At 38.3% G+C, this 14,813-nt stretch overlaps 1 protein-coding gene and 1 long non-coding RNA gene across 2 annotated transcripts in view; one reads left to right on the plus strand and one right to left on the minus strand.

The window, feature by feature from the left end:
• Positions 1 to 13,263, plus strand: part of LOC116667660 — a 150,408-nt gene extending 137,145 nt beyond the window's left edge. The window contains exon 5 of the long non-coding RNA XR_004324609.1: positions 11,970 to 13,263. This is a non-coding gene — a long non-coding RNA (uncharacterized LOC116667660). The remainder of the gene's footprint in view (positions 1 to 11,969) is intronic.
• The window catches only part of WIF1 (WNT inhibitory factor 1), a 65,677-nt gene that overhangs the window by 11,512 nt on the left and 39,352 nt on the right, over positions 1 to 14,813 (minus strand). Inside the window, exons 4-6 of the mRNA XM_006192361.3 lie at positions 5,097 to 5,237; positions 4,100 to 4,195; positions 3,007 to 3,102 (exon numbers count right to left, since the gene is read on the minus strand). Coding sequence (XP_006192423.1) covers positions 3,007 to 3,102; positions 4,100 to 4,195; positions 5,097 to 5,237 — 333 coding nt within the window. The remainder of the gene's footprint in view (positions 1 to 3,006; positions 3,103 to 4,099; positions 4,196 to 5,096; positions 5,238 to 14,813) is intronic.

Here is a 14,813-nt window from a genome sequence, read left to right on the forward strand (position 1 = left end):
TGTGATTGCCTCTAAACCCTTTCTCTTAGATCTAGTCAGCTTCTGGAGTCTGGCTGCTCACTGGCACCTACAAGAGAGGGAGGACAGAAATGGGGACAGGGGAGAGCAAATATCTAAAAATAGACAAGTTGGCTCATTCTATAAAGGAGATGAAAATAAGAGCTTGGATTCTTGGCTTTTCCAGTCTTACGGCCTATTTGTTCTCGTCCTATATAAACAGGCCAAAGTTGGCTATAGATGAATGAAAGCTGAAATAAGCTTCCAGTAGGAAAATCAGAAAGGAAATCCAAAGGTTCTAAGTGTATGTTTTCTTTGTGGAAAAGAAGTCCAACTAGAATATTCCACGAATGTCATGCTTCTTAAATGATAAAGCTTTTTGTTAAAAATCCTAAGTATCTCCCAGCTTACGGCTGTGCTGTACTTTCTTTAGCAAAGTCAAGCCTCCTGACATGGAGGGAGCGGCACACTGGGGTAGAGAACTTAGGATTTAGGAGAATCGGCTGTTTGGGCTTCCCCTTTGCTACTTGCTGCTAGTATTTTAAGGGCTGGGCAGTTGTTTCTGTGAGTGTGCAGAATGCAGTGAACCTGGGAGTATAATCCAAACTTATAAACTATGACAAAGCTGACTGCTAAATTTGGCCACACTCTTAGCATTTCCATAATACTTTACCATCCTGACCAAGCTTCTCTACATTTCTGTTGTGCGGTGATTCTTGACTAAGAAAATGAGCCAAAGACACTAAGTAACTTAAACTGGGGCTGAGGGTTTGATCAGCCAGTGTTTAACTACTCAGTTCTTAAAAGTTTCCAACAGATGTCCCAAGAGCCAATGAAAGTTAATCTTTAGTGGTTCTTTGACTATGTGGTTCTAAGGTCTTAGCTCTGTGCCAGTAAGTAAGCCATTTTTTAGAAGCTCTACACTCCCTCCTGGATAATAAATGGATCTTTTTGTTGAGGTAGTAAAAAGCATTATTTTTTAATGTTCCCAGATCTCTGATGAGACCAAGTGGAATTTCAAGTCTTTCCAAAAGAATTTAAAACAAAATTACTGGAGTCTAACAGGTAGGAAAATCTTTCAGCTGAAAAGCAAAATACTACAAATGTAAAAAGAACTGAAATACACATAGATACCTTCCTTTAGCAGAGACCATGCAGCGTGTGACATGTGTAATGTTAGAAAAACATTACAAATGACAGTCCACTGTGCAAACTATGCCAATAACAGCCCCACCGAGGTAGGCAGGCCTCACAAAAGGTCTCTCTAAACCTGATAGTACATTCGGTCTTCACCCAAATCTCTGGAGGATTTGCTCTATTTCCTAACAGTTGTGAGATAACATGAGTTTAATTCTGCTTTAAGAATTAAATTCTGCCCAGTTTTGAAGTAGCAGAGATGGTGAATGCTAAAGTTAGACAAATAAAAAGAAGTTCCCAAGAAAGAATGTTACTCACTGGCTGTTATTAGCAGTGTCATTAGTGCTTTAACCTTTATGAACACAAAACTTAAAAACTGTTTTCACTCCAATGCTATAGCTTTAGAAGATCGCTTACAAATAAAAGGCAGAGAAGTGCTCAGATATTATCTCAATAGCTTAGAGGTGGGGGACAGGGGTCAGTGGCTTGATTTCCAGTTTAGAGATGGGAAATGCATGGCCCCCAGAGATCAGGTTCTCTGTCCGGAAGCAGGGTCACTCATAGAGCAACTGGGATCTGAAACAAGTGGCCTGAGTGGCAACCGAGGTAGGCAGTGGAGGTTGTGAATTTGGGACAAGCTACTCAAGCTCTATAAACCTCATTTTGCTTCTCTGGGACAATGATGGATAATACTTCACATCTCAAAAGACTGTTGAGAGTAAAGTCAGGTAATTGTATGAAGGGACTTTGTATGTCATAAAATAACAGATAACCATGAATGATTATTCTGACTCAGGTTAAGGGCTCTTTCCTTTAGCTTTTCCTTCTTTTTTAAAAAGCTACTCATTTCAGTCTTAATTGGTGCTTTCTGCATTATCACTTCTCAAAAATAACACATCATTTTATTTGGAGGCATGTATTTACTTAAAAAAAAATAGTGCCCTACTCATACGATTAGCATTTTTGACACAAGGATAATTGCATTAAATACATATACACTTTAAGGATGGGTTTTTTTTTTTCCATAAAAGATGTGAACTGGGCAAAATAGACAGGTGTCTTGTAAAAGAATGAATCATTTGGTACTATTTTAGAGCCACACTTGAATCTACTTTCTGAGAGGAAAACTGGGCTATGATGTTGCATAAGAGGAAGGAGGTGTCCGATCTCTCAGGGGTGGGATCTGTGAGCAGAGCACTGAATTGCGGGGGGTCAGTGAACTTCTAGGTCAGGCAATTTGGAACACACTGCTTCATTTCAGTCTTTGAAGCTCACCCATAAAACTGACTTGGGACATAGCAAAACTCCAATGGGGCAGGAGCAGCTAATTGTTCACAAAAATCCCTGCTCCCCTCCCATCAAGTTGTCAGTGTCAATACAATACAGCTGTCCAACCAGAGATGACATTTCTCCTGCTTGCATCCAGGTAGGAACATGAGGTTCATTCCTGTCCGTGGAATAGGTGTGGAAGTTTTGTGGGCCACTTCTGGGCCAGAGATTTTGGTTTGGTTTGGTTTGGTTTGGTTTTTAAAGCGGTGCCTTCTCCAATCTTTCTCTGCTTATTGGCTGGATCCAGAGAGCTCTGAAGCTCTAGGCAGGACCATCGATGGAAAGTGCCTAGTCCCTTGAGTCACTGCTTGGAGGAGAACTGCCTGCCCATTGACCAGCTATTTGCTGCCCTGGAGCATTCTATAAGTGAAAGTAAACTTCTACTGTGTTAAGCTACACTGAATTTTGGGGTTAAAGTTACAGCAGCCAGCTAAGGGGTACACTCTATTTACAGAGCTGTTACAAAGACTGATGGTATATTAAATACACTTCTTTTAACCAAACATTTAAAAAGTATAACAAACCTTATTCTTAGAAAGTTACCTTTATCACAGTTGACGCCATAGAATCCAGGTGGGCAGATGCAGAAACCAGGAGTAACACAAAGCCCGCCATTCATGCATCGTGGTGTGCAGAGGGCTAATGAGGAAAGAGAATTCAGTTTAAGGCCAGATAGGGGTTTTGGAGCAGGACCATTTTGGAAATGTCAATAATACAACAGGTCTACATTTTTTAAAGGTTTGTGGTTGACTCTAAAGTGTTCCCTCTTTAAAGACAGAAGTTTGTTATATTAAAAATTATTTTTGTACTATAAATCAAGCAATTTTTTAGTAAATTTTATAGAAAGAGAATTTTGGAATTGTTCCATTTAGCTGATTAAAATTTGCTCAGAATGATTATTTTTACTGAGATGTGGTCTTCTTAAGACTATAAATATTTTTCCTGCCTTATTTCTTTGATCTTCCAATTCCAAAATCAATACAAACAAGAAAAATTCTTATTTTTCTTGAGGATGAAAAGTATTTTGCCTCCTCTGGTCAAATAAGCTCTTAGTATTTGAGAGCTTGTGGTTAATACACATTTTTGTGTTTATCTTTCCTTTTTCCACATAACTTTCTTAAAGTTAATTTCACCAAAATAGATATACTTACTACACAAATGATTTTCAGCCTTTTAATTTTGTTTATTTATTTATTTGTCTAGAGCACCTTCATAACTCAAGTGTAGAAAGGCTACTTTTAATTGGAGTAGATACTTTTAAATCAGTCATAATACTAGCTTTTTAAAACCAGTTTAAGGGGAGGAGAAAAACCTCAGAACTTTTGTAAGATTATGCCAAAGCAGGGTGCATATAATGGTGAATTTGGAGGGGGGGTTGGGGGAGGGAAACTGGCCATAAAAAATGTAGACGTAGTGCCAAAGTTTTCAGCCCCTGTCACCACATACTGGATTTAACAGAAAGCCACTCCTAGAAGAAATACTTTCCAGTAGCTCTTCTGTGGCTTATATAAAGACTTCACCAATCCTTACAATGTGACCAGAAAAATAATTTAAGGGGATGCGTTAAAAACACACAGGGGGCTGCTGTGTGACGCCCGTCTCACCAGGCAGCGCGCCGGCGCCCTCCGCTCCTCACCTTTCTCGCAGTGAGGTCCGTAGAGCCCGTCGGGACACTCGCAGACTCGCCTTTCATTACAAAAGCCTCCATGTCGGCACCCTCCTGGGCACTCAGCTTCACCAAAGAGAAACAAGGTTTATGTGGACAGCTCTGCAATCACGCCGAGTGAACTGCAGCCAGCAGGAAGAAGGCAGCGGTGGCTTTCCCTCCGGCGCACCAGTGATCACAGGCAACTGAATCCCAGTACTTCTCTCATTCTCTCCACACCCCTTGCACTTCACCAGGTCTTCATGAAATTAAGATTTTTGCCTCTCTCAATCCTACTTCCTGCAGTAGGGGGCTCACGGAGGACGTCAAAGCAAGCTTTATTCTGCCTGCACTCCTCCCCACCCCCCCATTCACCTACTGTACTTCCTGAAATTTGCACTGAGATAGAGTAAATGATACTGCCCTCAATATTCACTTTCAGAGGGCGGGAAGACCTTTTGGCGCACTGGAGCCCTGAAAGCCTCCAGAGCTTAAATTCTGGGCTGGAAGAGCTTGCATCAGGATGGGAAAGGGGACAGGCCTTCATGCTTGACTGGGCACCCAGGCAGTGGTGGTGAGGTGCCTTTGCCTGGCAGAGATTGCTGGCATGATGGTGGCACTCTGTCTTCCATGGATGTCAGCAGCACCAAACTTTTGGCAGGGGGTATGTATGGGTGGTGGTAGTTGCTGGTAATGACTGGCAACCTAGATATGAGGTTGGGGAGTCCCAAATATTATGCTGGAGGAGGGAAGGAGAGAGGTAGAAGACAGGGTGTTTTGAAGGAATACTGGAGTTCCTAAAATTGTGATTGGGGTCAAAGCAGATAGTCTGTCTTAGTACTATTACTGGACCCTATGTTTACCAGCCCCACTACCCACTGGTGTGGTTAAAACTGTGCAAAAACTCTAGCTAGCTAGCTATAATTTTGTGCCCAAATCACACCTGGAAGCCTTATGAGCCTTCTCTTGAATCCGCGTCACTGATTACCTTGTTGACAGGTTTTAAAGAAGATGGCATTCTGAGGCGTCTGCAGGATGGTGTTGCCTTCAGAATTCATTACAATCACATTCACTTCGAATGCTGCCACTCCATCTTGTTTGCCAAGACACGGGAAACCGACTTGAACAACTAAAGGAAGTACAGAAAAACAGTTTATCTAGTTGATTCCAGTTTTACAGAAATCTTGGTAAGAGAGACAAAGAACAAAGCATCAATGTTCACATTTTGTTATGTGACATTCTTGTTATCTCCACTAGAGTAGGGACTGTATTATGATTATCTGGGCACTCTCTATAGAACCTGTACATCATGCTGGGTGGAGAAAGAAGTAATGACCCTCATTAATTTATACCCTATAATGTGAAATTGGGAATATTTTTGTTTATAGTCTAAGCTTGTACCATCTTGAAAAAAAGATGGTAAATTTCTCTGAGAAGTAAAGGTGCAAATTAGGTAGCACAGACTGATTAATTAGGAAAAGAAACTTTGTGAGTACTTTCACCAGCCTCCATATAATTCAAAAAGAACTAACAATCAACATTTCATAACAACTGATACCACAGATACACAAAAAACCATAGAAGAATACTATGAACAATTATATGCCAAAAAACTGGATAACCTAGAAGAAATGGACAAGTTTCTAGAAACATACAGTCCACCAAAACTGAATCCAGAAGAAATAGATAATTTGTACAAATAGATCAATCACTAGAAGTGAAATAGAATCTATAATAAAAAAACTTCCTGCAAACAAAAGTCCAGGAACAAATGGCTTCACTGGGAATTCTACTAAACATGCAAAGAAGAAATTACACTGATCCTTTTCGAACTCTTCCAAAAGACTAAAGAGGAACACTCCTAAAGTCATTCTATAAAGCCACCATCACCCTAATACCAAAACCAGAAAAAGACTGTCAAAAAAAAATTACAGGCAATATCTTTGATAAATGTAGATGCAGAGATTCTCAACAAAATATTAGTAAGCCAAATCCAACAACACATAAAAAAGATCACACACCATGATCAAGTTGGATTCATTCCAGGGTCACAAGGATGGTTCAACATACGCAAATTAATCACCGTGATACACCACATCAACAAAAGAAAAGACAAAAATCACGTGATCATCTCGACAGATGCAGATAAAGCATTTGATAAAATTAAACATCCATTCATGATAAAAACTCTTACCAAAGTGGGTATAGAGGGAACATACCTGAACATAATAAAAGCTATTTATGACAAACCCACAGCCAACATAATACTCAAATCTGTCCTGAAACAAAAGAACAAAGCTGGAGATATAACCCTCCTGGACTTCAGTCAATACTACAAAGCTACAGTAATCAACATAGCACAGTATTGGCACAAAAACAGACATATGGATCAATGAAACAGAATAGAGAGCCCAGAAGTAAACCCACACAACTATGGTCAGTTAATCTTTGACAAAGGAGGCAAGGCTGTACAATAGACATTTTCTGTCTTCAGCAAGTGGTGTTGGGAAAGCTGGACAGCCACATGTAAATCAATGAAGTTAGAACATACCGTCACACCATACAACAAAACTAAACTCAAAATGGCTTAAAGGCTTAAACATAAGACAGGATGCCATAAACCTAAAAGAGAACATTGGCAAAACATTCTCTGACATAAATCATAGGAATGTTTTCCTAGGTCAGTCTCCCAAGGCAATAAAAATAAAAGCAAAAATATACAAATGGGACCTAATCAAACTTACGAGCTTTTACACAGCAGAAAACCGTAAACAAAATGAAAAGACAACCTATGGACTGGGAGAAAATATTTGCAAATGATGTGTCTGACAAGGGCTAATTCAAAAAGATACACACACCCCAAGTTCACAGCAGCACCATTTACAATAGCCAAGACATGGAAGCAACCTAAATGTCCATTGACAGATGACTTGTTAAAGATGTGGTATATGTATACAATGGGATATTACTCAGCCATAAAAAAGAATAAAATAATGCCATTTGCAGCAACATGGATGGACCTAGAGATTATCATACTAAGTGAAGTAAGTCAGAGAAAGACAAGTATCATATGATATCACTTATATGTGGAATCTAAAATATGATACAAATGAACTTACTTACAAAACAGGAAACAGACTCATAGACATAAAAAACAAATTTGTGGTTACCAAAGAGGAAAGCAGGTAGGACGAGAGATAAATTAAGAGTTGGGGATTAGTAGATAGAAACTACTATATATAAAATAGATAAACAATAAAGTCCTACTGTACAGCACAAGGAACTACATTCAATATCTTCTAAGAACTATAATGAAAAGAATGTGAAAAATATACACATATAACTGAATCACTATGCAATGTACTAGAAACTAACACAATGTTGTAAATCAACATACTTGAATAAAAAAATTAACATTTCAGAATCTATTAAAATAAAGCCCATTAAGTAACACCCTACTAGTTTATTTTCACTTTGTGTGCTTGAAAGTGACAAAATCTCTTCTTCGGAAATATTCTACAATTCAAAGTAGACTCCAATCATTGGACTGAGTTAATATCTTCTCAGGCTATTTGTTAATATTAAGAAGTATCCATATCTTAGGGCTCTAGAAGAGAGTCTGGTGTGGTAAAATAATCTCACAATAATCTCATGATAGGCTTATATCCAACGGTTTAGGTTCCTAAGGAGAAACCACTCCTTTTCTGTGAGACTGATGACCACTTGGGTGCATAGGTGCTGACTAAGCAGAGAGTGGAAACTCATGTGTGGTTGTACAGAGACGGTGAAGAGGCCACCGACGGTGGAGTACCCATGAGTCATTGAGTGAAAACTGGCTCAAGTCATTGGCTGGGAAACTGAGTATGTAAATTTCTAAAATCCACTCGATTATCATAACATATCCACTGGGGAAAACTGATACAGCTGATCCACTAGACTATAATTCTTCTTATGAATAGGAAGAAATATTGCTAATAGGCATACATATGAAGTTCTACTTCATTTTGTTTCTGTATGGCAGGATATGGTTACTGCCAAGCATGGAAAAATCATACCATGCCAAGAAAAATCCTTCCCCTTCAGAGTTTTCATAAACCTTTCCCCTAGGTTTACAAGAAGAAATAAGCTGGAAACTGGTCTGCTCTTTTCCGTGAGGCATTGCACACAAGCTGGTCATACAATTTTCTTAACGTGCTTGGCAACCAAAAACCTCTTTTAGGGTTTTGGCATTGTCAGTGCATGACTGTGTCATTCTCCAAATAACACGGATTTCCAGTTCTCCTGAATCTTGAGATCTGAGCAACATAAATAATCAATTAAACAATGAAAAAATATAGATATTTTAACAGAAATAAAAGAAGGAAAAACCAAAATTGTGCCTGAAGTTCCAAAGTAAAATTGTCCCCACTGAAAAACCATGGTTTAATGAAATCTTATGTATGAAAATGCAAATTTACAAAAGGCAAAAAAGCCATTGTAGAGATTTCCATTTCAAAGGGAAGCGAAGGAGCTGACAAGTAATTTCTTTTGATGGTTAACACTTCACTTTGTTCAAGTATAAAATGTCTTATCTTTCAAAAGAAATGTCTCTTTCTTATGAATTTTTTGCAAAGATGAGCAGGCCAGTAATTGCCCCGAGGTTTGAAAAGATGGAAGAACCTAAAAGACAGGACTCTGAGGCTTTTCCTCACCACATGTCACCATCTAAACTATTATTTTCCAGGTGTCTGTTTCTCCTGGAACTTACTGAGCCTCCAGTTTGCAGCCAGCCCACCTAATTCTTTTAAGAAGGCACTTCAGAGTTATTTTACTTTTCAGAATCTTGGTATGGAAGAGAAGATGCTTGTAAGCAAACTCATCTTCATTTCTGTTCATCAGCATTGTCAAATTTCAAAACATCTCTTGGATGTCAAGTATCAAAACATCTCTTAGATGTCAAATATCAAAAAATGTCCTATAATATTTATGGGATATTCAGTTAGGAATAATGACTGGTTTGTATTTTCAGATGGGCTAAAAGCAAGCCTTTCCTAAACCTGGTTAAGCTGTGACTGCATGTTACATGCTCCAGTCATAGGGGGTCTTCTAGAGGGTGTGGAGTGCCCACGTGGGAAGTGTGTGATTAGCGAACGTGGCCTCTCAGTTAGTGAAGGTACAGAGATGCATAGAGTTCCTGGCCTGCGGTGATCTAAACAGTATGACTCCAAACAACCCACGTGGAGAAAAACAAGGATGCAAAATCCAATAGAAAGAAAATACGCTATAAGTAACTTCTGTAAGGTTTTCAAGATGAATTTTTCCCCTTAAATGGCTAAATACGAATTTGAGTCAAAATACAGAGTGTTCATCTATTCCATAAGTACTTATTGGATGTTTACTGTGTGACACTGTTCTAAGCACTGGGGATACTTCAGTGAACAAGACAAAACCCCCTGCCTTTTGTGGCACTTACGTTTCAGTGATTTATTGTGAAGATATTCTGTGATGGTGAAATATTTTAACCATTAAAAAAATCTAGAAAAATGAAGCAAACATTGACACATGTTTAAAGCTGCAGACTTAAATTAGAATTGGAAGTAGCTGCAGTGTTTCTTTTGGGTCTATAACTACTGGATTCTTTGGGTCTCGACTTTTATCATCTCTCCAAGTTCAATTTGCTTGTATTTTAACTTTATGTCAGGTGCATGAACATCTTCTGAGAACAGTGTTTAATTCTTAAAACCAGGATCAGGTAGAGAATTGCACGTGCTATGATCCATTGATTTGGGGTGGTTTAGTTAAACTCCTTAGGCCTCAGTTTCCTCATTTGGCCATAAGACTAATAATAATACTATTAAAATAATTTTTAGAAATTTTTTGTGTGTGAAAATTCCTGTTATTTGAAAGTCTAAAGAAAAGTGTAATGTTATCGTCTACCATCAAATATGTGTTAGATTAAAAAAAAAAATCTTACCAAAAAACTCACACCTAAAAGGGGGTAGAATGGAATAAATTGGGAGTTTGAGATGTGCAAATACTAACTACAATATATAAAATAGATAAACAAGTTTCTACTGTATAACACAAGGACCTATATTCAATATCTTGTTGTAATCTATAATGAAAAAGAATATGTAAATAATTATATGTATGTGTATGACTGAAACATTATGCTGTGCACCAGAAATTGACACATTGTAACTGACTATCCTACGATAAAAACTCACACCTACAGTACAGTTATACAAAATCATGCCAAATGCAAAAGAGAAAAAAGTCTTTTCTATTTTTGAACAGGTAAACTTGAGGCAATCTTGGCAAATGACTAAGATGTAGCGTCTTCATCTTCTTAGTAAACCAACAGAAAAGCTATCCCTAATAATGGTTTTACTCATCCAAAATTATGTCCAATTAACATTAATATGAAATATTTTCTATCTTCATCTTTTAAAGATCTGCACACTCCAGGTTTAAAATCTTGCTTATTTTACTTATATATTTATCATTCCAACCTGACAAATTCAACTCCCAGTTAAAAATGAACACATCAAAAATCCACTTACCCCAGGTGGAAAAGTTTTACCCACACATACTCATCTCTTCTGGAACAGGACGCACGTAAACATAATTATGGTCTGAACTCTAATACAAAATGATTTGAAAGGAATTAGGAAATAACATTTAGAACTTAGGATGAACCTAGGTTATGAGTTTCAATAAATTAATTCTTAAAGTAAAAGTAAAAATTAGTGAAAAATGTATAAACCACACTACTTACACTAGCCCATTTTTCAACTTTGAAACATGAAATGGAAATTTTATGCCTTTTCGGCAAACTCTACTTGTCCTCCTTTCCGCTTATAAAATGTATGTGTAAGGCCACTTAAGTAATAATAATTGACTACCTTTCAAACTTGCGTCAAAGAATTTTGCTTTAAAAAAACAACTTGACTTTAGTTAGCCTCATCTTCAGTGACTGACTTTCGTATGACCTGTGTTCTACCCAAACTGGATTTCTTTCAGTTCCTGAACATGGGCTGCTCGTCCACAGTGCCTGACTGCACACCCCTCCTGCTGCCTGGAATGTTCTTTCTCCTCTTTTCTGTCCAGGGTCCTCCCACTCACCTTTCAAAGCCAAAATTAAACAGCTCTTGCTCTCTGTATCCTTCCCTAACACCCCCTGCCTGAATTATTTCACATATATTTCACAAACACCTCTGTCTATGACTGCATTGTAATCTGATGATTTCATTATGATTCTGTATCCTTTGCTAAAAATGAGATTTTCAAAGGTAAGGACCATACCTTAAGCGGTTTTGTAATCTTAGCGCCTAGTGTGTTGTCCTTTATAAACTAGGCACTGACAGCCACAAAGATATACCTCATGGGAGACACAGCCATACACCTTTGTACACGCAGACACACTAGCACATATATAAGTGCACATTTGCACACATATACAGAAGAGACAGAAGTCCACCGCAGACAGTGGGAGACACAGTAAAATATGAACACTGTGCACTCAGAAAAACACATACACAAAGAAAATGAGACATCAAAGGTAGAAACAGCACAGACTCTACTTCCAAGGAAAAATAGAAACGTGAAAGTTACATTGTGCCTTTGTGAAAAACAGCCTATGAGTAGAGAGCCACTTTTACCCAAAACTAGATGGAACTTAGGCCAGATGTTGTGACTTCTAGTGCAGCCTAGGTTGTGTAATCGAGATCAAGGTAAATTAAAACAACTCAGAAAGATGAAAGCAGACTGAACACATCTCACATGGTATTCAGATACACACTGATGTGCCATTGATTGCGCATAAACTAACTCTTCTCTAGACGTAAACAACAGACTTATTCTTATGAAATATCTCTTCCAGATTGAGCCAGGCATGGTGCCCACTCAGCCTTAGCCTTGGTCACTCCAGCCGCCGCCTTACAACAAGGGAGGAGCTGAGAAAGGCGGGCGAGCGCTCATCCTTGACACCACATGATTAGAAACTGCTCCACGAACATAAATCACCCAACGCGAACAGTCATCGCTGCTCCACGCCGTGCTGACAGCCACTCATTCTCTCAGCAAACGCTTCCTGAGCACCTACTCTGGGTTTCACCTAGGACGGGGGTCACCAAGGAGATGGTCCTTCCAGCATCAGCACCTATTTGACAATTTCAGCACACTGGATTCTTGATGGTTATGGTTGAGAAACACCCCTGCTCTGTTGGTTTCATGGGATGATAGAGACAGAGTGTTCTAAGAGGCAAAGCCTTAGCTTGATGGAAACTGTTTTTCGTTAACCAACTCAGGAATTTTACTGAACCACCACCCTGCAGTTTGTATTTCCTGTTTTTGTTCTCTTCAGATGCCAGAAGGCAGGCACTTCATAACTGTTAAAGATCAAGAGTTTTCTTTTTCATGCAGTGTTTAGGCATATAGGAGTCTGTAGGATAAAAGAACAGCTTAGCAGCGTGGGGGTATTAAATAGACCATTGGAGTAACAAAGGCTACCTGGATGCTTAGGAGCAAGACACACTGATTTGGTTACTTTTTAATAATTCAAGGTACCCTCACTGCTGGTGCTGGAGGACTGAGCTTAATAAAGCTAATGAATAACTGCCCTGCAATGGGCTCAAATTCCCATAAACATCTTGCACCTGCATTTCTGCAAACAAATCCTACATCTGCCTTCAAAACTCGTGTGTGTGTGTGTGTGTGTGTGTGTGTGTGTGTGTGTGTGTCCTTTACATTTTATTATTTATAAAGATTCTAAATTATTAGCAAATGTTTTCTCTAAACATGACCTATTAACATATTCTCACATCATATATTCAAAACCTTATTGTTCCAATATTCTAAGTAGAATTTCAGTAAGCTTTTTTTTTTTTTTTTTTTACTAAACACAAAAAATTGATACAGATGGGAAGATTTGGGATACAAGCACTCAACTGGAAATTCAAAGATGTAAGATTTATTGTAAGGTGAACAGGTATAATAACTGTAATTAACACAATGCATTTTAACGGGCTATAGTGAGTTTGTACTTTTTTAATAATCGGAAAAAGGCAAAGGAAAAATTCAAAAATATAAAATGGAAATTGAGAGACGTTCTGTATTTATTTTGTTCCTGACTGCTTCTAAAAAAATAAAATAAAAGAGGGAAAAATATGATCAAGAAAAACTGTATAGAAAATTACCTGTGACTAAAAAGGAACACCAAGTGACATGGCAGGAGCCTGAGTAATGGCCTTTTCCAAGAACTTGGTGGCCGTACTCTAGGAACTTCCTTGTCTCCATGGTGCAGCAGTGGGCAACAGTACTAGCATTACCATCTGGGCGGAATTGGGCAGCCCGTGTATCTGGAACGGCCTATTCCTCTCCTTGGGGCTACAAATCTCGGGTGAGTGAATCAGAACACGAGGCCTCTTTCCTTCACAGGAACTTCCTAGAGCCCAAACCCATCTAGATTGGAAGCAAATCCTATGGGAGGGCCGCCAGTCATACCCGCAGCGCTGGGATGACCCAAGAGAAACTCAGATTCACAGTCTTCCTGTCTATACCCACGTGGGCACCCACACCAGGAAATTAGGAAATCTCTGTGCTTATTTAGTCCCCAACTCTTACAGCGCTGGGATGCGGCCATCTAGGTCCACTGAGAATCGTACATAACCACCACCTGCAAACGGACTTTGTTAGGGTGCCTGATTTCCTGATTATTTCATCAATTTAAATTGGCTCCTAATGAGATTTTCATTTGACATCTGACAAAATTATCCTAATGTTCCTCTAAAAGAGTAAGACACAGGACTGTGCTATCACTTATTTTAAGATACTATAAAATTACAAATATTACAATATTAAACAGTAAGCTCAAAAACCAACTCTATGTATAGAAGAACTTGCTGTAAACTGAAGAGCACATTTTGGATCAATCCAACTTTTTACACTGAAAAAGTTGATGATTCAGAAAAATAATGCAGGATAGAACCCTACCTCATACTATTGTCAAAATTTTTATAAAATATTAAAAGCATGTACAAATGATCACTTACCTGCTCTCTAGAACAGGAATTAACTTCCAAGCATAAAAGTAATAGGGAAAAAAGCCACAAAGGAAAAGATGTTTTGACCACCATAGGATTTTAAAGCCTCTGCATATCCCCCCTCAAAAAAATAAAAGATAAATGATAAATGGAAAAAATTGCAATCAAGAATAAATATTTAATATATAGTGAGATTTGCAAATCAGTAAGAACCACATTATTTCAATTTAAAAATGAGTATGGTACACAGATATTTTACATTATCTAACAAATATATAAAAATATCTCTTACCTCAACCGGAATTAAAAAAAATCAAACTAAACACTGAGAAACCACTTTTTACTATTTAAGTCAGCAGAACAGCTCACATGATTAATAACCCATGTTGTTGAGGTTATAGTAAGCCAGGCACTCTCCCACACTGCTAGCCAGGGTGCTTATCGGCACAACCTTTGCAGAAAGTAATTTGGCATTTTGGCAATTTGTTCTAAGAGCCTTTTAAAAACTTCATAGTTCATTTCCTTTGACACAATAACTTTACTTCTAAGACCCTATTTTCACAAAATAATGAGATGAACTTCAAGATTTCAGTACACACATTCATCCAAGTATTTTCTGAATGCCTGTTCTATCTGGGCCCTGTGCTGGCAGTTGTGGTGAAGGAGACAAACAGGGCATGGCG

Source organism: Camelus ferus, chromosome 12, assembly GCF_009834535.1.
Source record: "Camelus ferus isolate YT-003-E chromosome 12, BCGSAC_Cfer_1.0, whole genome shotgun sequence".
NCBI lineage: Eukaryota > Metazoa > Chordata > Mammalia > Artiodactyla > Camelidae > Camelus > Camelus ferus.